A 25,566-nucleotide genomic window follows, 5' to 3' on the forward strand; every position below is an offset into this window, starting at 1 on the left:
AATTAATTTAGGTGTTCTTACTTGGAGGGTTTCTCTGGTCCTCTAGTTTGCCATTTTGCTGGAAATCAGTATCTTTGTTATAGTTTTCAATTTGACAGTCATGATGTCTTCATGCAGATTCTAGTTCCTTCAGGACCACATGCTCTAACTTCTTGTTTATGGGATCCTCTTGAGACTTCCTGTGACCATAAATTGGTCATTTGTTTTCTTTCGTTTTTACTCAACCCTTTAACAGAACACTTATCTTAGTCCTCATATTGTCCCCCTTCTTTTGAACCTTAATCTTTTCTTTCTGTCCTTACAGAGGGAAGTCCTTGCTTGTCAAGAACCAGGAGCTCCAATGGCTCTTCCATTAGTGCATAGGCCCCCTTCTAATCTCAAACTCAGGTAAAAGGAAGAAGGAAACCATCTAAGGTTGTTGTAATTTTATCTTGCCAGTTAGGAATCCAGCAGGGTGGGAGAATTAAGAAGGGAAACAGGATCAGAGGCTTTTCTACTGGGCTGAAGAGTTTGTTTTCTATGTTTGTTGGGGCAGTCAGATGCTGGCTGGCTAGGTCCGAGCCACAGTTCTTGCCTATGGAACCCTATATAGGAGTTTCTTAAATAAAGGAGAGCTGGCTCCAGACAGGGGTGTTACTCTAGGGAAGTTTCTACAGTCTTGGCTGTGTGGACCCTCAACCTTGTGAGCTCAGACACCTGATGGGTCAACTTTCTTAGGGCTAGATGCATATTTTTCAAGTTTCTAAACCAAGGTTACCAATGTATGAGTTTACAGTGAGAAATACTTCTGCCTGGGGGATGTGATCTTGGATAGTGATCCAGCTTGTGGTCTCTCTATAGGCTCAGCAGTTGGGAAGCCAAGTTGTGACTGGAGATGAGTGAAGAATCAGAATGAGGAGAGAGGAGTTCTGGGATTTGAAATTGAGTATCAGCTGTCCAAAACAGACTGATACCTCCATCTCCAAAGAAAGGGACAGCTTTAGTCCCTAACCCCGGGATCCTGCCCCTGATGATGCTGGTGTGAACAGTCAACTCTAACTCCTCTTCTCTTACATTTCCAGGACTGATCAGTTCCTTTTTTTCCTGACATAGTCTTTCTCTAGATGTATTAGTACAATCTACCCGCTTACGGTTAAGGCTCAGTGTAGAAGCTGCCTTTCCCTTTGATTTGATTTTGCCTCTCCTTGCTCTGAACCCCTCTGCATTGATTTCATGGTCTGATTCTCCGAGGGCAGCCCTATTTCTCTTAATTCCAAGTTTTGGGGGGAATGCTTCACTGCAGCTTATGTGTACCAACAACAATTTATCGGAAGACTTGGAAGCAAAGGTTTTCTGAGCAAAGGAATCAATGACAGGGTGTGTCTCCCAAGTGAGGAAGTATTTCCAGAAGGTGCCCAAGGCAGTTTGTCTCAGTGCACCGTGCTTGCACCTCTGACCTTGAGAGTTTCAGGGGCAGTGTTTTCACCTTAATAACATGAATGGTTTTTACCTGTACTTTTGTACATATCAGATGTGCTAACGAGGAAGGTACTTATCTTCTCCTTAAAGCAGGTTTCCTAAGGACATTTGGCACTTGTATTTGGCACTATTGGTTTAGCAAGAATTATTGTATGCGCTTGAAAGTAACAAAACTTTACTTCTTTAAAAATATCTCTGGTTCAGATGTGTTGCCAGTGCAGCCTGGCCTCCCCCCACTCCCATTAGTTTTGATTAGGGAGGTTTGATGCCTGTCACTGTGTGTAATCTGGACCTTCCTTTGTGAGTCATTCCTTCTCTCATTTTCTCAGAGCAAATACAAATCGCCCATCCAATGACAAGTGAAGGCACAGGGGAGGCAAGGGGAGGGAAATCAGAGCCGAAATCTGTTAGCTATTTGGAGTAATTGGTTATTTGCTGTGTTTGCTGGTTGGGAAGCAGAGCACATACTTTACGGTCTCTCCTGTTACGGGGGCTGGAGTCACCCGCCGATATTGGATCCTTGTTGCCGGAGCCCTTGGCTCCGGGCGCCTTTCCCCTGCTTGGCATTCCTGTGGTCTCCTCGGGGGTGCACCCCTCCTCCCTCGATGCGCACTGCAGGGGGGACAGCCCAGGGTGAGACTTGTCTGGCGAACTCCAGGGCCTCATCAGGGAGGAAGAGGCCCCAGCCCCCACCTAGCAGCCCTCCCTGCCTCCGCCCCGTACTCCCCTCTTCCCAAGAGGTCTTTCCCCTGGTCCACGAGGAAGAAGCTTCATCTCTTCCCAGAGGGAAATTCTCGGCTTTCCTTGAAAATCTACAGGACAGGAAGTTCTCTCTGAGGTCTAATTTAATGCCTTCCTACCCCTGATGGTCCTATCATCATCCCTGTCCCCTCCCGCTCCCCAGCCTGGGTCAAAACAGTGCTTGGAACTTGGTTCATCAACCTGCCCAGTGACGTGAGCACCTCTCTTACGTTTACTGAGGCATGGGAAACCAGCCTGAATTAGCAGCAAGTTCAAAATATAGAATATTTGAAAAGTAATATGACTTTGTGTATGAAAACTCACACAGTAACTAGAAAGTAGGTTGACTTTGGCACATAGTAGGCTCCCCCAAAATACTTTTAAAATTGAATTTAAGATAGCTAAGATTAGTGTCTGTAGTTTGATGAATGCTTCTGCAGCCCTGGGAAGGCCTTCAAAAATAGTTTTTCTCTTAAGTAGATGGCTGGAACTCCTGTCAAGCAAAACTGTCTACATAAGCAGAACGAAGGTAAGGCAAGTTTTTGCTCAGGCCCTACTGGAATCATCACAGATTTTGAGGAGCGATGTCTCATTGCTTTCTTCATAGGTTTGAACACTCTTCTTTCATTCACCCTGCTGGATAGATTCCATTCGTTTGGACTTTCTGCATGGGTTATGGGGTCATGCTGTCCTCAGAGGACCAAGTCATGGGGCCCCCATACATACCTTAGGCTTCTGAGTTTGGAAGAGATTTTCCACAGGTCCCCCACCTCACTTGGGCCCTCCATCTGGATCAGGCCAGTAGTCAAATTGTCAGGTCCTGACCCTTCTCTGCTCGCCATCTGCTTGACTTTGCCAGATTTCAGGCACACTGATTCACGGGGCCTCTTGGAAGCAATTCAGCATTTTGGTTAAAGGTCTTCCTTTTCCTCCCACCTCTGCTGGTCCAGCTGGAAGTCAGAGTAAACAGAGTAGTGATCCCTTCCACAGACATGGAGGCAGAACTGCAGGGAGTGTCCACACGAGACTGAAAGCCCAGTGTTCCACTCGTGGGGATAATTAAGTGATTTTTTTTGTCATTAGTGTGTAGAGTTCTGCTGAATCAACATGGTAGCTGACTGTGGGTGTAAGTCTGTGTGGTTTGGGGGGGCATGGAACTTTTAGTATGCATGGGGTGGGGTAGGTTCAGAGTCGGGGCGTTGCACGTCTAGGGGTTTGTCTGGTTTACATGGAGGTGTGAGTACTTATATGTTATGTCTGTGTTTGTATTGATGTGTGTGTGAGCAAACAGACTCAGTCTTTAAATCTCAAGACATTAATTAAAGAACTAGAGAATCATCACATCATTATTCCAGTTCTGCAGATGTTGAGCTATGGGACAGCAGCATTGGGGGTCAAACTGGTGATGTTGACAATATCAACGAGAGCGTTTATCATGGTAAACTTTATAGGTCACAAAATATCTTCACAGACACCAACTCGAAGCCTACACTAATCCCAGTGTTGGGTTCTAATATTACGATCTTGATGATGCTGATTTGTGCTAAGACAGAAATTACTTTCAACACAGACTAGGATGGCTACCTTCTGGTTGATGTAGGCAATGAAGGCCTGCTTAAAATTAGTTTTGAAAAATGGAGGTGGGTGTATAGTTCCCTATAGTGACTCCAAGGTTCAACATTGTAACCTTAGTGATAAAGGAATTTGACCATGAACTTTTCTCTTTGATTCAAGTGGTCATCCTGGGGAGAGAACACAAGCGATACCCCCTGCCTTCCCCAACTTTCCTAACTTCACAGAAAGTCAGGCTTGGAATGATTGTTGTCAATTTTGCCATCCATATTCATGAAATGCGTCAGGCTTACTGAATGAAAATGGGAGATTAAATGGTCTGAATGTGCCGTGCTGATTTGGGTCTTCGGAGGGATTAGGGTGCCCATTAGACTGGATCAAGCCTGGAGAAGCATGTCTTTGTTACGTGGCTCTGGTTGCTCAGGAACTGAATGTTGGCTATTAGCTGAAATTGGAGAGGCCGCCAGTCCGTGCCTTGATCAGACTTACTTGCTTGGCCGGCTGAATGGTGAGGGACCTTGAACCTTGGGCACGGGGAAATAAAGCTTTAATGGCCAGACTTCTTGCTAAAGCCTGAGGTGACACTTCAACAATCAAGCCATTTGCATTTGTTTCTCCTCTTTGTCGTGTACCAAGACTAGATGCTTAGCTATTACAAAATGAGGTCAAGAGCACACTTGGAATTAGAGAGTGTACGACCATTTCCCTTTTGGAGCTTTGGATTATCGGATTCCACTAACACCAGAGGGTGGCTTGGCTTTGGCACATCTGGGATAAGACATGGGAGGACCGTCCTGTTTCTGTGGGGATCATTCTCATGGGGGGCTAACTTATTCTTGGGCTTCTTGAGGAAGGGAAGGAAGAAGTGGGCATGAAGTAACTCCATCAGAAGCCAGGTTAGTGAAACAGCAGGAATGATATTTTCAAGTCACATCTGTGAGCGTGTTGAAAATATAACTTTATTTTTCTGTAATTCAACTTAATCTCTCTTTTGAGCTCACATTTTTCCTGGCAGAAAAGTCCTGGTAACTTCAACCATTTAGGTTTAAGCTTTAGTTAGTTTTGGATTTTTCTTCCTTGTCCTCATGCCTGGGAGGCAGCTGAATTCTGGGTTGGGCTTCCATAAGGTCATGACCTCCACAGGAAGGGACCCCTGGTCACTAGTGTGTGCGCACCCTGGATCTATTGGGCACACAGACCAAACAGACTATCTCTCATTAACTCGACCAGAAGGCCCTTTCAGGTGTCCCGGCTCTCTCTCTTGACTACCTTTCAAGCCTTTCTGGGGAGCACGGTACCATTCGGCAGCTCCTTTGTGACACTCCGGGGTCTACAGGAAATGACAAGGACTCCCTCAGGCTCTCTCTCCCATGACTCCCATGCAGTCGTCTTCTGTCAAGTGCCATATGCCCCAAATTCTCTGGCAATTTCTGGATGGCTGCTGCTTACCAGATCTCCAAGGTTACGGAGGGGTCTATGCCGTGTACACTTTGGGGCTAACCTGTGGCGGAGGGTGTGGGGATGCCTTACCAGAAACCCTCACAGATGCTGGTTCTTGCTTCCTCTCCCACTCTACTCTTTCATCTCCTCTGTAAATAGCGGGAGAAGGGCTGGAAAGAACATCCTCTTAAACCTATTTTTTTTTTAAAGATGTTTTCTGGCTTTATTTATTTATTTATTTAGTTTTGGCTGTGTTGGGTCTTCGTTTCTGTGTGAAGGCTTTCTCTAGTTGCGGCAAGCGGGGGCCACTCTTCATCGCGGTGTGCGGGCCTCTCACTATCGCGGCCTCTCTTGTTGCGGAGCATAGGCTCCAGACGCGCAGGCTCAGTAGTTGTGGCTCACGGGCCTAGTTGCTCCGTGGCATGTGGGATCTTCCCAGACCAGGGCTCGAACCCGTGTCCACTGCATTGGCAGGCAGATTCTCAACCACTGCGCCACCAGGGAAGCCCTAAACCTATTTTTTTAATGGCATATTATCTGCTTTAGGAAATTTAAAAGCCAAGGATCCTGCCTCCCCACCCCCCGCTGTCTAGGCATTCATATATCCGTCAGATACTTACTGGCCTCCAAATATGTGCCAGGCAATGTTCTAAGGATTGGAGGTATAGCGTTAAAAAAGATAAAGATCTCTGCCATCATGGGACATAATAAACAAGTACCTAAATGAAATATATGGAGTGTCTGATGGTGATAATTGCTAGGGAGAAAAAGCAAGGAAGGGGGAATGAGAATTGCTGGGAGGGGGATGGTGATTTAAAATATGGTGAATAAGGAGGGAAAAACAGATCGTAGTTAGTCAAGACTTGAAGGAGGTGATGAAGTGACCCAGGGGAGGAATAGACTTCCTGCCATGGGAGGAGCATGAGGGCTCTGGCGACGTTCGATGTTCGCGGACAGGGAAGGCCACCGGGACGGGAGCAGCGTGAGTGAGGAAGCAATGGAAGGACGTGAGGTGGGGGAGGCATGAGGGCCTGATCACGAGAGACTTTAGCTTGCTGTTGTTGTAAGGGCTTTGGCCTTATTCCAAGCGAGTAGGCAAATCACTGGATTTGCACAGAGAGGCGATGTGTTCCGATGTGTGTGGCTGTCGTATTGAGAATAGATTTGGGGACAAGGGTGAAGGCAGGGAGGCCAGTTAGAAGACTGGTGCAGCTCAGAATGGGAGAAAATATTTGCAAACGAAGCAACTGACAAAGGATTCATCTCCAAAATTTACAAGCAGCTCAGGCAGCTCAATATCAAAAAAACAAACAACCCAATCCAAAAATGGGCAGAAGACCTAAATAGACATTTCTGCAAAGAAGACATACAGATGGCCAAGAAGCACATGAAAGGATGCTCAACATCACTAATCATTAGAGAAATGCAAATCAAAACTACAATGAGGTATCACCTCACACCAGTCAGAATGGCCATCATCAAAAAATCTACAAACAATAAATGCTGGAGAGGGTATGGAGAAAAGGGAACCCTCTTGCACTGTTGGTGGGAATGTAAATTGATACAGCCACTATGGAGAACAGTATGGAGGTTCCTTAAAAAACTAAAAATAGAACTACCCTACGATCCAGCAATCCCACTACTGGGCATATACCCTGAGAAAACCATAATTCAAAAAGACACATGCACCCCAATGTTCATTGCAGCACTATTTACAATAGCCAGGACATGGAAGCAACCTAAGTGTCCGTTGACAGGTGAATGGATAAAGAAGACGTGGCACATATATACAATGGAATATTACTCAGCCATAAAAAGAAACGAAATTGAGTTATTTGTAGTGAGGTGGATGGACCTAGAGTCTGTCATACAGAGTGAAGTAAGTCAGAAAGAGAAAAACAAATACCATATGCTAACACATATATATGGAATCTAAAAAAAAAAAAAAAAAAAAAAAAAAGTGGTTCTGAAGAACCTAGGGGCAGGACAGGAATAAAGACACAGATGTAGAGAATGGACTTGAGGACACGGGGAGGGGGAAGGGTAAGCTGGGACAAAGTGAGAGAGTGGCATGGACATATATACACTACCAAATGTAAAATTGATAGCTAGTGGGAAGCAGCTGCATAGCACAGGGAGATCAGCTCAGTGCTTTGTGACCACCTAGAGGGGTGGGGTAGGGAGGGTGGGAGGGAGGGAGATGCAAGAGGGAGGAGATATGGGGATATATGTTTATGTATGGCTGATTCACTTTATTATAAAGCAGAAACTAACACACCATTGTAGAGCAATTATACTCCAATAAAGATGTTAAAAAAACAAAACAAAACCCAAAAAACAATCCAGACGATGGGGACCAGGCCCGTGGTGATAGGGGAGAATCGGTCTGATTCTCAGTATGTACTGAAGGTGGCGCCAACAGGATTCACCGATGGATGGAATGTGGGGCATGAGGAAGAGTCCAAAGTGACTGCGGGGGTTTTGACTTGAGCATCTGGAAGGACGGAGTTGCACTTGCTTATAAGAGGAAGACTGTGGAAGGAGCAGGTGGGTGGGTGGGAGGTGTGAGTAGGAATTGGATTCTGGAGATGGCACATTCGAGAAGCTTATTAGATGTCTAGTCAGAGATGTTAAACAGGCAGCTGGAGTTCAGAGGAGTCATGCAGGTTGGAGAGAGCTCCATGTGGGGTTCCTCAGTGTATATGTTATTTAAAGACATCAGACTCGAGGGGAACCCCAAGAGAGTAAGAGTGAATGGGGAGGAGAAGGGGTCTGAGCCTGGAGCCCCGGGCCACTCAGATGATCAAAGCACAGGTGACAAGGAGGAATCAACAGAGACTGAGAAGGCGTGGCCAGTAGGGTGGGAGGACCACAGCCGTGATGCTCTGTAAGGCAAGGGGGATGTTTCAAAGACAGGAAGTGACTGCCTCTATCAAATACTGCTGCTGGTTGATTTTTGAGACCTGAGTCCTCGGTGACCTTGACAGGCAACTTGCGGTGGAGCAGAGAGAATGGAAAGACAAGAACTAGAGACAAGTGTAGACAACTCTAGGCGTTTTTCTGTAAAAGGAAGAAAAGAAAGTAGGTGGGAGCCAAAAGTGCTGTTTGAGAGTTTTCTTTTTAAATGATGGGGGACTAGTGTCACATGTTTGAACGCCGATGGGAATGATCCAGTAGAGAGGGAAGCGTGATGACACAGGAGAGGGGGAAGAGGATCACATCCTTGAATGGGTCAGAGGGCATGAGTGCAGGGGTGGCCTTGGGTCGGGGTGCAAGCAGAGCACCTTTGTAACAAGAGGGAGGGCAGGTGTGGTGCCGGTGCTGGTGGGCTTGCAGGGGGTGGGGTCTCTTCTGATTGCTTCTGTTCTAAGAGAAAGAGGAAGCAGGGTCACTGGCCCAGAGTGACGACAGGGAGGAGGTGTTAGAGGGCTGAGAGGAAAAGAGAAGGTGTGGAATGCTCATGTCCGGCGGGGGGAGAGCAGAGGACCAGGGAGTTGAGATGGAGTGGACGACAGCAGTGGACCCACTTGAGGCTGTGACGTGAACTTGGAGTGAGACCAGCCTCTGGTTTGCTATTTTTCAGCCACGTTGGATGTGATGGGGAAGAGCTGGGTTTAAACCTAGGTTTGGTTGGCCAGAAATACAATGGAGCAAGAGAGGGCCAAGGGAATTTAGAAGTGGGGAAGGGCAAAGAGGCCAAATATAAACTAGCTAGGATGTAAATTATGATTCTGCTGCATGTCTCATTTCTGTCAAGAATGAGGACGATTAGAAGAGGACTTACCTGCAGGATGCAGGGAGAAAAGGGGGACTGAAATCACTGAGCAGCTGGCTAGCTGGGGTTACCAGGGGTTAGGAAAGTCACCAGCCCTGCTCCTCACCAGTGTGTCTGCTAAAGGAGAACCAGCCATAGAAATCACCTGGAACTTGGAGGGGGGAGGAAATTACAGCTGAGAGTTCCCAGGCAAAGTTGAGTGTGGTAAGACTTAAGTCCTATTTGGTGGTCAATTGCTAGTTCTTTAAAAAAAAAAAACAAAAAATCTTAACTCTAATTTCCTTAAAATAAATACTTGAGATTTCTGCTTTTGTTCTTCTGTTAGAGGTTATATGCTTGTATTTTATCATCTGTTCTTTTTTATTTTAACAGCTTTTTTTGCGATAATCCACATAAATACAAGCCCCTATTTAAAGTATACAATTCAGTGGCATTTAGTTTATTAACAGAGTTGTGCAACCATCACCCGTCATCAACTTTAGAATATTTTCATCATTCCAAAAAGAAATCCTGTACCCCAAGAGCAGTTGTCCCCCATTTCCTCCCAACCACTAATCTATTTTTTGTCTCTATGGGTTTGCTTATTCTGGACATTTCATATAAATGAAATCATGCAATGTGATCTTTTGTGACCACATATGAACTTCTTTCATTTAGCATAATGTTTCCAAGGTTCATCCAAGTTGTAGCATGTATCAGTTCTTCATTGCTTTTTTTTAAAAAATTATTTATTTATTTATTTATTTATTTATGGCTGTGTTGGGTCTTCGTTTCCGTGCGAGGGCTTTCTCTAGTTGCGGCAAGCGGGGGCCACTCCTCATCGCGGTGCGCGGGCCTCTCACTATCGTGGCCTCTCTTGTTGCGGAGCACGGGCTCCAGACGCGCAGGCTCAGTAATTGTGGCTCACGGGCCTAGTTGCTCCGCGGCATGTGGGATCTTCCCAGAGCAGGGCTCGAACCCGTGTCCCCTGCATTGGCAGGCGGATTCTCAACCACTGCGCCACCAGGGAAGCCCCTTCATTGCTTTTTTTTTTTTTTTTTTAATCAGTCATCAGTTTTATACACATCACTGTATACATGTCAATCCCAATCGCCCAACTCAGCATCATTGCTTTTTATTATCAAATAATGTGCCATTGTATGGGTACATCACATTTTCTTTATCCATTGATGGACATTTGGATTGTTTCTACTTTGGGGCTATTATGAATAATGCTGCTATGAACACTCATGTACAAGTTTTTGTGTGGACTTAAGTTTTCATTTCTCTTGGATATATAATGAGATGTAGAATTCCTGGGTCAAGTGGTAACCCTCTGTTTAATCTTTTGAGGAACTGCCAGGCTATTCTCCGAAGTGACTGCAACATGTTACATTTCCACCAGAAGTAGATGAGGGTTTCAGTTTCTCCACATCTTTACCAACACTTGTTATTATCTGACTTTTCGGTTATAGCCATCCTAGTGGTGTGAGATGTTCTCTCATTGTGGTTTTGATTTGCATTTCCTTGATGGCTAATGATGTTGAGCATCTTGTTGAGCATCTTTTCATGTGCTTATTGGCCATTTGTGTATCTTCTTTCAAGGAATGTCTGTTTTAATCCATGGCTCATTTTTATTGCGTTATTCATCTTTTTATTATTGAATTGTGTGAGTTCTCTATATATTCTGGTTACAAATCACCTTATCAGATACACATGGGCAAACATTTTCTCCTGTTCAGTGAATTACCTTTTCATTTTCTTGGTGGTGTGTTTTGAAGTATCCTCCTATTGTTCTTTATTTTTAAAATATTTCATTTTTAAAATTATGTAAGGAATACATGCATACAATGAAAAATTAGGAAACTTTGAGTGATACCCAAAAATGAAAGGAATAAACAAAACATTTGTAATCTTATCATTCACAGATAATTGCTGTGAACATTTGGGGTTTGATCCTTTAATTAAAAAGAATTCTCATTATTCAGTTTTTAACCTGTTGTAAATCTCATCCATTGTGAATAACTTTCCATGTCAATAAACATTTCTACATCATTTTTTTTAATGTTGTACAACATTTAATCACATGGATGTACAGTTTACCCAAAAAGTTCCTTATTGTCAGATGCTTAAGTTGTTTTTCCCTGTTATAAATGTTGTTAAATCTCTATGCATATCTATAAGTACTTTCTTTGAATAGATTTCTAGAACGGGAGTGATGGGTCAAAGTGTAGGCACATTTTTGGGGCTGTAGAAACATGCAGCCAGATCGCCTTCTGGAAAGATTGTGGCCAGCTACGTTCCTGCTGGCAGTCTGTGAGAGAGCCAGCCCTTGGCCAGAAGCTAACCTGGTCCACACAAAAAAGCAATACTATTGTCAGTAGCACTGTGCTAGGCACTGTTCTAAGCACTTTATACATACGACTCATTTATTCCTCACTGTAACTCTGTCAAATTGGTACTAGTATTTTTCCATTTTACAGACAAGATAATTGAGGCACCGAGAAGTTAAGTTTTGCCCAAGGTCACACAGCTAGGAGTGGCAGGATTTGGACCCTGAGACAGACTCCCTTCTGGGAGAAAGCCTGGTACTGTTAAGTACAATGCTGTCTATTGCTTGAAGATAGTCTTTACAATGCTAAGAAAGTTTCCTTTTATTCTTAATTCATGAGCGCTTCATTTAGAAATAACTAAAAATTTTATAACAATTTTATAACCCCTCACACTCCCTTCTTTTTTGCCTATATAGATCAGGGGTTGGCAAGCTTCTTCTTAAATGGCCAGATAGTAAATACTTTAGGTTTGGGGGACATAAAGTCTCTGTCACAACTACTCAGCTCTGCTATTGTAGTTAAGAGGCAGACAATATGTAAATTACATAACCAGGTGGCTGGCTACCGGGCCATAGTTTGCAAATTTCTGTTATAGATGATCATTTGGGTTTTCTCTCCTTGCTTATTGATACTGAGCCACTCCTGCATTCTGGAATAATCCAGTCTAATCCATGCAAAATCTACTGTTGCAATCTATTTGTTAGTATTTTATTTAGGACCTTTATATCTCTGTTCAGGAATAGGATTGATGTGTGTGTGTGTGTGTGTGTGTGTGTGTGTGTGTGTGTGTGTCCCCTGGTCAGGCTTCACAAAATGAAAGGGAGAAACTTCATTTTTTTTCTATGCTGTGGAACAAAGAATGATTTATTCTTTGAGAGACTGATAGAACCTGCCACCAAAGAAACCATCTTGGCCTGATGTCTTTTTTGGAGGTAGTTCTTTGAGATCTCTTCCACTTTCAGGAAGTGATCTCTTCATGTTTTCTATTACTTTTGAATCAATTTTGGCAATTTATATATATTTTTAGAAAGTCACCTACTTCATCTAGATTTTCCAAGGTTTTCCCATTGATATGGGTGTAGCAAATCTCTTAATATTTTTATTCTCTCCATAATATCTTTTTATTTGATCTTTCTTATTCCTAATGGTGTACCTACTTTTTAACATTAGATTTGGTAAATAATCTAATGTTTATTTTATTGGTCTTTTGAAAGTTTGCTCTGGGATTGAATTATCAGTTGTAATATTCTCCATAATTCTACTCATCATTTTCAAATTATCTTCCTACTTTTCTCTAATTTCTTGAGTTATCAGGTTATTTATTTTCTTTCTTTTTGTATAAAAGCAAGAATATTTAAGACTAAATTTTCTTTTGAGTACAGACTTGGCTACCAAATTTTAAGACATAGCCCTCTTACTCTTGGTATTTTCTAAGGATCTGTGATTTTAGTTTTGGTCTTTCCTTTGACTCAGAAGGGTTTTAAGAGTACATCTTTAAATTTCTAAAAGGTTGGGATTTTTGATTTTTGAGTTTCTCATTAGTTTCTAGTTTTATTATTGAGGTCAGAGAGTGTGACCGGTAATGGGTTTATTCCTTGGACTTTATTGACATTGGCTTTGTGGCTTTTAATTTTTTCTAAGTGCTCCAATTGTGCTGGAAAAGAAGGTGTAAGTTCTGTTTTTAGATTACATGATGGTTGTGTATTTAAATGACACTGTTAATCATATTACTCAGAGTCTCTGTCTCCATATTCTTTTTTTAAAAAGAATACTTGGTTTACTTGGTTTTTCAAGACTGAGGGAAATGTAATGACTTTCCCACAGCTATCGTGTTCCTGTCATTTCCTTGTACAAAACACACTGATTGTTGCCTGTTTATGCCTGACTCTGAGCCTGAGTCATAAACTCAGATCTTTAAGTATCTGAGCTGGGGAAGAAAAGAAAGACTTAAGAGGAATCAAACAGCTAACTTGAATTCCATTCTAACCATTCCTACCTCTGTGTACATATTTGCCTGTGTGTTAGCGTGTGTACTTTGGGGGGATATATGTGCATTTCAGCATATACATCTCTCTTGGGCATGATTGTGTAAATATGTTCTTTTGTGTGTCCGTGATTGGGTGAGTTTGATATGTGTGTCTGTGTATGTTTATTCATCTGTGGCATCTTTTTCTTCAAACTGAACTTAAAACATCACGGCTGGTGTCTGCCTTGCTGGCTGTTTTGAGAGTCATTACAACTCAGAAAGCTCTGCTACCCTGTATCTTAACCCACCTGAACCTCTTTTCCCCTTTTTGGCTGCAGAAGATCCTCCTGGTAAGTTGGTCAGACAGAGACTCTCTGTAGACTCAGTCTTACTCTGGCACCCACTTGGTGCTCTGTCTAGGCACCATATTCTGGCCACACAGATGGTGTTAGGGCCGTACTTCCAGGATGGGTGGAGACTCTGAGAACCTCAGTCCACGCTCTCCCCATTGTACCTGTTCAAGTTCCCTTGGTCTGCCTGCAGCATGTGCTAACCCTTAATAAGGTGGAGCTTGACGGACTGGGCATTGGTCTAAAGGGAGCACCAGCATTTCCAGAAACTCATGATGGGGTTCAGCTCATTTTATGGAATCAGAGCAAGCTCCTGGGAGATCCCCTAGTTGACTGCCTCATACAGAGGAGGAAAGCAGGCCCCAGAATGGGCTCTCCTGACACCTTGTCCTGGGCCCTTCCCATGGAACTGGGTGAGCTTTACTGGTACCGGCAGCACAGACCCAGTGCCTGGGCCTGCGTGGGTTTTGGGGGAGGCCGGGGAGAGTGATGATCCCACCTTCAGAGAGTTTGCTGACTCCCTGGGTGACCGGACACCTGCACAGAACACAGCTGAAGGAGCATTCTAGACACAAGAGCCAAGAGGGACTTGTCCAGGAAGACTTAAAAGGCGGGGAGACCAGTGTGTACCCCAACAGGCCCGTCCACCTTTGCCCACAAATTTGAATAAGCGAAGGAAGGAAGAGGCAGAGAGTGTGCTGTCACAAACTTCCTTTCTTCTCACCTAATTTCCCCCATTGAGCATAGTGTCTTTTGAATAATGGGCACTTAGTATTTGTTGAATTTCAGGGACTCTGCCTTGATTTGACCTTGCAGGAGACTAAGTTCTGATTTTGGAAGCTTTTTTTTGGCTGGAGTCTGGGGGGGATCAGGATAGCCCTTTGGGGTCTGAGTTTTCCTGGGTCTACTGTATTTTATTAATAAATAACACTTTATTGACATTTCCCCCCACAGAGTTATCCTATGTATCCTCTGATTTTAGCCTCAGTATGCCCCTGGAATGCAAGGGGCCTGTGATGATTATGCCCACTTCACAGAAAGGAAAAGGGAGGCCCCAAGAGCTTAACAGAATCACACAGTGAAGGTAGGTAGGGCCAGGGCGAGAGCCTCTGCCTCTCAACACCAAGCAGGTGTGAAGACCTTTCTCCTAACTGTACAGTTGGCCCCTGGAGAGGCAGGGAGTTCCAGCTCTCTGCTCCCCCGAACTCACACCAGCAGGAGAGATTTGCAGTCCAGGCCAGCCCATCAGCCTTGCTTGGTGTTGGTCCAGAAGAACCTTGCTTGGCAAATTCTGTTTCTGAAACGGTCTCTTTTTTTCTACCCACTCAGGAGGAGGAGTTCATTGATTGGTGGAGCAAATTCTTTGCCTCGATAGGGGAGAGGGAAAAGTGCGGGTCCTACCTGGAGAAGGACTTTGACACTCTAAAGGTGAGCCCTCCTCACAATGTCCTCTTCAGTCTAGCAGTCCCTGGGCATGCGCACTGGGCAGCGGGAGCTGCAACTGAAAGAGAATATATGTATACATATATGTATATGCATATATATTTATGGGTGAAATGATACCTGGGATCTGTTTTAAAATTCTCAAGAAAAGTAAGGATGAATTATTTAGATGATGTGGGTCACCCTCTGATAGATGTTCAAAATATTAAAGATGATTGAAATTGCAAAATATTGAAAATTGTTAAAGCTTAGAGATGGGTACTTAGGGATTTGTTATACTATTCTGTCTCTTTTAAAGTTATTTGAACTTTTCTATTATAAAAATTTTCCATTAAAATTAAAAGGAAAGTCAATGTGAGAATGTACCTCTGATTCCCCCACCTCTGCAACTGGGATAGAAATTACCCAGCACATATAAAAATATGGTAGACTCTGTTTCTGTGGAAGAAAAACCCCGGGGCCTGAAAAACAACACAAAACCAGGGATGAGTCAGCCAAATTCTGGTATTTTGAGGAAATTCCACAAATACGGTTATACTTTTTAAAAGCAGACTACTTTTAAAAAAGATAACCAGAGGTGACTCAAAATTACTCCCTGAAGGAGTTACATAGTGTCGTGGAGAGGGTTACCAGGTAAAATTCAAGATGCTCAGTTACACTGGACTTCAGATATATAATGAATAATATTTTAGTGTAAATATGCTTTAAATATTGCACAGAACATACTTATCTAACAACTATTTGTTGTTTCTCCGAAATTCAAATTTAACTGGGTGTCCTGTATTTTCACTTGCTAAACCTGGCAGCCCTACCTAGAAAGCAAGAGGGGGCCAAGGCTGTCAGACATGCAAGAAAAGCCCAAGGAGCTCCCTAACAGGGACTAGATGAAGGGGGCTTGAGGCTTGTTGGAGTGGTGGGTGACCAGTATAGAAGGTGATCTCACAAGGTGGCCAGAGCTGCCTCTGGTACGTTGGACGCCCCCATGTCATTGTACCTGGAGACCTGGAGGGGCAGAGATGAGGCCTCAGGCAGCAGCAGTCAGAAGGCTCAGGCCTCCCCAGGCAGCAAGTTCTTTGTTGACTTGGTAGGTGGGTGTGTGAGGCTGGGCAAAGAGACAGAACTATTTGTGTACCAGGAAGAAGGTCCGACACGTTAAGTCTGGCATGTGGTACTGTGGCCTTGCCAAAAAATGAGAAAAGCCAAGTAAGAATGAGGACTCCTGCCAGGGTGGCCCATGGCCCTGGCACCCTTGCCACTCCCTCAGATGCCGGATGCTGAACTGGCGCCCAGCCCACCAGCTTGACCTCTCTGAGATCTGTGACAGTTTCCAAGTGAAAATGGGCTGTCTAAAACCAAAATGCATTCAACCTGTTTCTGGGGGGAAAAGCAGATCTGGAAGAAACGCTGGTTCTTTAGGGATCAGTAACCACCACCACCAACATGGGTCTTTGAAAAATAGCTTATAGTATTATGGAGAGAATGGAGTACACAATGGGTGGGTGGGGGGGAAAACCCATATTTTGGAAATTGCTATCATAGGGAAAAAAAGACAACTCATAGTCACAATAGTGAAAGATAGGAAACAAAGATACAGCAAGAAAGCATAGAAAAGCAGAAATCATAGAAAAACACAATAGAAAAAGAATATTAATTTTCCTAATAAATAAAACTGGGTTACAGTCTTTTACTAAGTGATAAGGACTCAGACTTCATCAAAAGTCAAAATTCATTATAATGTCTTTAAAAGACACATCTAAGACAATACAACTTAGAATGGCTAAAAAAGTAAATATTTAGGCAAACAAAATAAAGTAAGTGCAAACAAAAGAGAAACAGATAGAAACTAAAGTAAAAAGCAAAGGAAACAAAATGGAGTGTTTTGTATAAATAAAAGATGTACATCTCAGTGCAAAAACTCCCAAACATTAATGTATGGAACAATAAAGCTTAGAAATCCTTAAAGCAAAAATGGATAGGAATATATAAAGTAACACCCCACACAAATGAAGGCATGAAGTTACAGAAATTAAAGTTGCAGTGGCGATTTTTAATGCACCTCTTTCCTGGACAGATGAAACAGGCAACCAATAAATAAGGAAATAAAAGATCTGAATAACAAGGTAAATATTTTCTAAGCTACAGCAAGAGTAGCTTTAAAATAGAGAATAAAAATAATTTAAAAATGGAAAATGCATTTTTCCTAATGCTCAGAGAACACTTACAAAATTTGATCACATATTAGGTTAGTAATAGGTTACCAAAAGCAGAAATCATACAAGACAGATTTAAATGCAATAAAACGAGAAATTAATAACAAAAGTTTAAACAAAAAGACCAACCACTTGGAAATTTAAAAAGTATTTTATTGGGACTTCCAGTATGAACATGGCTGCATAAGTCAGCATTTTTCACTTTTTCTCTTTGGAAATCATTCAAACCCACAAACTTCATTTTCAGTAAAAGTTGGAAACAAATAAAACCCGCAGACTCCAAAATACATGTAAGGGCTGTCCAAAGGCAACTGAGATTGGGTAGAAGCCACTCGGCAGTAAATGAAGAGAAGATGCATGAAAATGATGAAAGGTCATAGTGGTAGCAGATCTCAGCAAACCCCATACTTCCTAATAAAAGAAGGTTGATAATTATTTAAGACAGGCTATGGATTCATGGGGACTTCTTATCTATTCTCTTTACTTTTGTGTGTGCTTGAAAATTTTCATAACAGATAGTTAAAAATATAATTCCCGAAATTGAAGTTTCACTGTAAAATATAAAAATATTCCTTTGTTCACAACAATGGACATGGGAACTTTGGAGACAGGTTCAGGCTGGTGACAGAAGCCTCTTAGACCTGGTTTGGTTCAGAGAAACAGAGAAGGTGGAGCTACACAAGAATCACACAGATGAACCATATTTGTAGGGAACAGCCTGCCTCTGTTATGGGAACAAAGGAAATAACTGGTCTAGGAAAATCCAACACATTTAGTGACAAGTAATAATAAAAAAAATAGCACAGTATTAATTTTAAAATACTATGAAAAAAAGAAGAGAGAATATATAACAAAACTTAACCAAAAGAAGAGGATATATACCCACCAGAAAAATTTCTCCAAGGAACAGATGAGATGAAAGATTTTGCTGTTAACTTTTTAGAAATAGGGTGGTCAGAATGCAAGCAGAAATAAAAGAACGAAGGGATGGTGAGATGAGAAGATGTGAAATATGAGCTAGTAAGATTCAGGAAAAAAGGAGAAGAAAACATGAAATTGGAAGGAGCACAGGACAGAATGGCCACATTGGAAAACACAGAAAGGGGCATAGAGGACAGAATGAAATGGAAATAAAGAAAGAGTTATAAAAGAATAAAGAGAAAATGACAAACATAGTAGTCAGGGAAAAGAGATCCAACATTTGCATAATTGGAGTCCGCAAGGAGGACAACCAAAACAAGGAACTAAAACAAACAGTTGATAGTTTAATAAAACTTCACTGAAATGAAAGAATACTTGAGTACGCATATTAGAAGGTCTGCTGTGTGTCAGGAAAAATTGACCCAGATTGGTCAACCTAGGGACATATTCTAGTGTAGTTATTGGACATTAGGGATAAAGAAAAAATTCTTTGGGTAGTCATACATTCTCCCCCACAAAAATTTAAATAATTTAAAAAAGGAAAGAAATCAAAGTGACTTCACTTTCTCTACAACATTTAATGCCCAAAGACGATAAAGCACCATGTGTAAGATCATCAGGGAAAGAAAGGGTGACCCAAGGATTTGACATTCAGCCAAGCTGCCCTTCAAGCGTAAAGGCTACAGACACACAGGTATTCACATTCAGGAGACAGGTAGTATGGCTCCCAGGAGCCTGTCTTGAGGGACTCCTACGGGATGAATTGGAGCTCATCTAGGAGCTGTCTCAACTTGGATGTAATTGGGAAAACCATAACAAAAGGAATGGTTGTGAGCATATTTTACCTTAGGCCTAAGATGGAAACAAATGGGAGGGTTAGGGTAACTGGACAGAATGTAAATACCATATATACTGAAAATGTAGAAATGATAAAACTGACAAAAGTTAGGTAAAGGAGGAAAGAGGATGGAATACAGAGTAAGGGCACTGATAGTCATATTACAGAATAAATAGAATTGACAGATATTATTTAAAATTGGCAAATCACGAAATGTGGAAACAACCTAAATGTCCATTGACTGATGAATGAATAAACAAAATATGGTAATTACATACAATGAAATATTATTCAGCCTTAAAAAGGAAGGAAATTCTGACCCATGCTACAACATGGGTGAATCTTTAAGACATTATGTTAAGTGAAATAAGCTAGTTGCAAAAGGGCAAATACTGTATGATTACACTCATGTGCAGTACTTAGAGTAATAAATTCATAGAGACAGAAAGTGGAATGATGGTTGCCAGGGGCTGGGGGTGGGGGGAGAAAGGGAGTTATTGTTTAGTGAGTTTGGAGTTTCAACTGGGGAGGATGAAAAAAATTCTGGAGATAAATGGTGGTGATGGGAGCATAAAAGTGTGACTGTACTTAATGTCATTGAACTGTACACTTAAAGTGGTTAAAAAGGTATGTTTATGCTATTAACATATGTAATATATAAATATAAAAAATAAAATTGGCAAATCAAATAATAGGCATATAAGCAAAGTATAAGCAAACAGCACAAACATAAACATTAAGATAGATACTATTGTCTAAAACTAGATGATGGAGAGGGAGAGGGAGGAAGATAAAATTTGATTATTTTATCATTGCTATAGTGCGGAACCCATAAATACTGCCCCTAAAGACATAATAATATTAGAGCATAAACTCAGGTCATTTTAGCTCTCAGAAAAACTAAAACACACACACACAGACCATGCAAAGATTTTTAGAAAAACCCTATGAAACTAGAAAATATAATATAAACATATTACATGACTATGTAAATATAATACAAATGTAAAACCAGACCAAACATATCTGTCATATCAATACATGTCATATCAATCACTTATTAATCACAAAATTTAAATCAGATCTCAAAGCAAAATCTAACTCTAAAATAAAAAGCTTCATAAAGGTTGAAAATAAAAGATTGGGAAAATGTGTGCCAGGCAAATGCAGATGAAAAGAAAGCAGAAGTCACAATCTTAATATTAGATGAGAGCATACACAGGTCCCCCAAATTAGATGAGACAAAGCTTGGCACTGTAGAATGCTAAATGCTGCAATTCCTAGTTATGACGGTCATGAGAATATCTATGTGCTAAATAATACCTCAATATTTACAAAACAGAAATTACAAGAGATAGAAGAAGAAATAGAAATATACTGGTTTGTGGGGGAGATTTTAATTCACTTTTCTCAATTCATGTCAGATCAAGGGGACAAAAGCATGAGAGGATATAGAAGACTAAAGTAATTACTAACCTGATTGAACCTGGTAGCTTGAAAATAGAGACACCCCTATGACACATTTACAAAATTGACATATATACACTACTGTGTATAAAATAGATAACTAATGAGAACCTACTGTATAGCACAGGGAACTCTACTCAATGCTCTGTGATGACCTAAGTGGGAAGGAAATCTAAAAAAGAGTGGATATATGTATATGTATAACTGATTCACTTTGCTGCACAGCAGAAACTAACACAACATTGTAAAGCAACCATACCCCAACAAAAATTAATTAAAAAAACCCCAAAACAAAAATTGACCATGTGATAGAGCATAAAGAAAATCTTAATAAAATTCAAAAAGTGACAATATACTGACAATGTTTTCTGATTATAATGCCATAAAGTTAGAAATTAATAACAAGCTCAAAAGCACAAAAAACTTCTATCTGGAAAATTAAAAAAAAAAACAACTCTCTTTTAACAATTCTTGGTGAAAGAGAAAATATAAGAGAAATTGCAGAATATCTGGGAAGCAAGGATAAAACCCTACCTTTTAGAACTTACTGGTTACAGTTAAAGCAGTATTCAGAGGAAGTTTATAGCCTTAAAAACTTATGTTAAAACAAAAGAAAGAAAACTAATTACACATCTAGCTTTAAGATCAAAAAGTAAATATAAAACTATAATTATGGAATGCCAAGAAAAGAAAAATGAAAACATTATACATGAAAACAAATGGGGCAATACTAAGGCAGTAGTAAGCAGAGGCAATTTCATAGCAATAAGTGTTTTCCTTATCAGAAAAGAGGGAACAAAGTAATTAAAATTTCAACTGAAGAAATTAGAAGAAAAAAAATCCTTAAAATAGTAGAAGAAAATAATAGAAATAGAAGCAGAAATAAGAAACTAGAAAAGAGAAAACGGTAGTATAGACACCTCGAAGAATTGGTCTTTTGATTGAAATGATGCAACTATATAAATATGGCAAGAAAATATTCAAAATGATACATACCAAATGTTAACCAAATAATTAATTGTCATTTTTGGAGATCAGAATTTAAGGCAATAATAATATTTTCTTTATATCTACTTACATTTTCTAATTTTTAATAATGAACCTATATCACTCATGTAATTAATTATTTCTTAGAAGAGATAGAACTTGGGCTTCATGGAAGAGATAGAACTAGAGCTAGGCCTAATGAGAAAAAATGTTTAGCGAGATGAGAAAGGAACTTACCTGAAGTACAGTAGGCCCTCTGTGCCCACGGGTTGCATATTTGTGGATTCAACACATGGAATCCGCAGATATGGAGGGCCAACTATCTTGCCAGTCAGTTTCAGATATAGCCAATTTTAGCATGTATATTAAGTGGGTTAATATCACTATTAATTAGGTACATTTTATCATCTATAATAGAAGACTACTGCTTCGTTTAAGTCTAAGCAATGCTCTAACAAGTAAAAGTCATTGTTTGAGAGGAGAGAAACAAATAAATTGAGTTGACAAATTTAAAGTGGTGCTCAAAAGACTTCCTCAGCCCAGTATTTGATCCACTGCCATTTGGACATCCTGGACAGTAAGTATTTTGCTGACTTGTGAATCTTCTAGAGTTCTGTCTTGATCTTCAAATAAAAAGTCAGTTAACTTTTCATTTATTTGTTTGACTGTGATCTTATTCTCAAAAAATGCACCACCCATGTATCTGATGACTCTCGGGTATCTAGAATATTGGATTAATCAGAAAACCCTGTTTTCCAACGTCGTCGAACAAATGTCTTCCCCTCTTACTCCCTTCTCTGGTCTCCCCACCCCCCCATTTCTCTCTCTCATCTCCATTATTTGCATCCTTTTTATCTCTGCCTTTGTTCTCTTCTTCTCTGCCTCTCTTCCTTCTTGGCCCCCTCTCTTACCTCCACCTCTCCCACCTGCCTTCCTCTTGGCCTTTGTTCTCTAATTTGCTTATGGCTTTTCCCCCTCATTTTCTTCTCTGTCCTTTCTCTCCTTTCTTTTCTTGAACACTGTCATGTTTCCTCTTTCCTTGCTTTCCCTCTTCTTTCTCTCTTTCCTTTGTCCCCCTCTTTTGTCTCCCCATATGGCAGGTCTATGACACAGCACTGGAGAATGTGAAGGACTTTGAGGGCCTGTCTGACTTTTGTAACACCTTCAAGCTCTACCGGGGCAAGACTCAGGAGGAAATGGAAGACCCATCTGTCATTGGGGAGTTTAAGGTAAGTCCTTGAGGACACGTCTCTAACCCAGGGGGGCCCAAGACCGGAGTGGCAGCAATGAGTGAAGGGGGTGGGGGCAGAGGTACTGTAGTAACATCAGTAGTGACCCCAGTGCTGCGGTTGGTGACCATGTGGGTGATGGAGGTGGCGGCGGGGACGGTGATGCTGCTGATGCAGAATGTGATGGGGGTGATGGGATGGCATTGGGCTTAGTGATCGCAGTGGTGATGACTCTGGCAGACATGAGAGTAAGGGACGTAGTGGTGACTGTATTGGTGACACTGAGGATGAAAATTAAAGTTGACCCCTCCTTCTTTTCAGGGCCTCTTCAAAATTTATCCCCTCCCAGAAGACCCGGCCATCCCCATTCCCCCAAGACAGTTCCACCAGCTGGCTTCCCAAGGGCCCCAGGAATGCCTGGTCCGCATCTACATTATCCGAGCATTTGGCCTGCAACCCAAGGACCCCAATGGGAAGGTAACATTCCTAGAGCTCTCACCTCCCCTGGAATAAATGATAGGCTGGGGTACAAAGAGGCTGCAGAATTTGGATACAAACTTTGCCCCAAGGAGTTCACAGTGAGTGGGGAAACCAGACAAACATGTACAAACCTGAGGTGTGACTGCGTTGGAGTTCTATCAAGGCCAAGTGTTCCAGGAGGTCAGAAAAGGCCAAAGTCAGTACAAGACTTTGGAATAATGGGGAAGACTTCCTGGAAGGAATAGGATTCTTAAGGATTGATGGAGTTGTGATAGGCTGGGAGGGAGAAGAAAACCATATTTTAGGAGGAGTCAAAAACCTTGGCAAAGGTTTGGGAGCAGACTCCTTAGTGTAGGTTTAGCACAAGGATAAGGCATAAGGACAAGGGACATTGATGGTGTAGGCTGGGACAGGACTTTGTGGGCTGGGAAGGGAAGAAGGAGGGGTGGAACATGATGGGTAACTGTGCTGGCCTGGCCACGGTGGAGCCTGAGGCAAAAGGAAAAATCAGCAATCCTGATCCTGTCTTTATTTAAAATTTTGATATGTTGTTCATCATGGACTGTTGGTATTGGTTTTAATTTTTAAAATGTCACATTAAAGTGTTGTTTATTTTGATTACTAAGCTTTTCTGTCTTTCCCTTAAATTTTGTGCCTGAGGCGAGTACCTCACTGACCTACTCTAGTCCTGACCCTGAGTGAAGGAGGGGAGCTTGAGGGAGGGCAGGAGTCTGGAGCTACCGGGAGATGAGGGGAGGAGCAGAGTAAAGTTGGGAAGAGAGAGAAAGAGGAAGAGGCGAGGCAGGAGTGGGGGACAGTGGGTTTCAGAGGTACGAGGCTAGGGTCTTCTCTTGTCTCCTTAGACAGGTGTGGGCCTAGCCTGTGTCCTAGGTTGTGGGTAGGGGCCTGGTGTCCTGTCCCTGGTGCCCTGCTTTTCAAGGTGAGAAAAGCTGCCCATGCCCTGCTGGGAGATCACAGGGCGGGATGGAACAGCCCCCACCCAGGCACCACCGATGGCCTCCAAGACTTGGCTGTGGTCCAGTTTATATACTTCAAGCCCTCCTGGTGCTGAGACTGACCGTAAACATTCTTTGGTCCTGGCTGCTCCACAGGCTAGTTGAGGGAATGCTGCTGCTTGTAGGAGGCTGCGTTGGGCTGAAAAAGTCTGGCCATCTCTCTCCCTTTCCACCTGCTGAAGCAGAGGTCACAGACAGGACCCCAGCTTGGCCCAGTCACATATGTCACACAAACTGGCATGTTTCTGAGGATATGGGCCTGGCCCCCACCCGCCCTCTCCCAGTGGGGCAGTGGATTGGGAGTATGGAGGACTTAGGCGCCCAGCTTCCACTGCCAGAGCCGAGGCTAGAAGCCCACGTCGGGGGTGGTGTGCAGGATGGGGCTGCTGGCCTGGCAGGTGGCAGCTTCTTGATGGTGGGCCCCCTTGCCCCTTTGAGGGGCAGAGCAATGAAGGAGCCTCAGAAGCGTGTTAGGAAGGTTATGTCGCTGAAGTGTTTCCTTCTCCTCCTCCAGTGTGATCCTTACATCAGGATCTCCATAGGGAAGAAGTCGGTGAGTGACCAGGACAACTACATCCCCTGTACTCTGGAGCCTGTGTTTGGAAAGTAAGTTGTGGTGGCTTGGGTCTGGGGTGGAGGTGCCAGTCTGGATAACCCACAGCCCAGCGGGAGCGATGTGGCCGCCACTGGGAAGTCCCCATCTCCTGGAGCAAAGCTGTGTTCCCTAAATCTTGCGTGTCTGTAGGGGGGTAACCTCAGCTAGCGCTTCCTTAAGCGCTAAAGGCTTGAGTCCTGGCAGAAGCTCCTAGTTAAACAATTACCCTGAAGATCAGAAATCTAAATGGAAACCCAGAGCATGCATTTGCTAATTCTTCTTTTTTTTAGATCAACTTTTACTTTGGAATAATTTTAGATTTACAGAAAAGTTACAAAGATAGTACAGTTTTTGTATACCCATCACTCAGTTTCCTCCGCCATTAACATCCTACCTAACCATGGTACATGTATCAAAATTAAGAAATTGATGTTGGCTCATTACTATTAACTAAACTCTAGACTCTTAGGGTTTTGCCAATTTTTCCATTAATGTCCCTTTACTGTTTCAGAATCTAATCCAGGATTCCTATTACATTTAGTAGTTATTCTCTTTTACTGTTGCACGTTCATCTGTGGCAGATAGTGGAAGGATGTGGACTCAAGAGGGTAAAATGCTTCCTAAAATCTAAGAATGAAGGAAGGAAGAAGCAGGGCCCATTGCACGGGAGTAGTTCCCAGGCTTCCTGACTTGCTTGCTGTTTGGATGCGAGCGTATTTAGGGCAGAGAAAGGAGAACCTTGAGGGAGGTTGGCAGCTATTTCTCT

At 42.3% G+C, this 25,566-nt stretch overlaps 1 protein-coding gene across 8 annotated transcripts in view; it reads left to right on the top strand.

The window, feature by feature from the left end:
• DYSF (dysferlin) overlaps positions 1-25,566 on the top strand; it is a 233,158-nt gene that overhangs the window by 178,734 nt on the left and 28,858 nt on the right. For all 8 annotated transcript variants that reach the window (XM_068564056.1, XM_068564058.1, XM_068564060.1 and 5 more), the window contains 4 exons: positions 14,944-15,042; positions 22,581-22,709; positions 23,031-23,186; positions 24,720-24,811. In XM_068564056.1, the coding sequence (XP_068420157.1) occupies positions 14,944-15,042; positions 22,581-22,709; positions 23,031-23,186; positions 24,720-24,811 (476 nt within the window). The remainder of the gene's footprint in view (positions 1-14,943; positions 15,043-22,580; positions 22,710-23,030; positions 23,187-24,719; positions 24,812-25,566) is intronic.

Source organism: Eschrichtius robustus, chromosome 15 (genome assembly GCF_028021215.1).
Source record: "Eschrichtius robustus isolate mEscRob2 chromosome 15, mEscRob2.pri, whole genome shotgun sequence".
Taxonomy (NCBI): Eukaryota; Metazoa; Chordata; class Mammalia; order Artiodactyla; family Eschrichtiidae; genus Eschrichtius; species Eschrichtius robustus.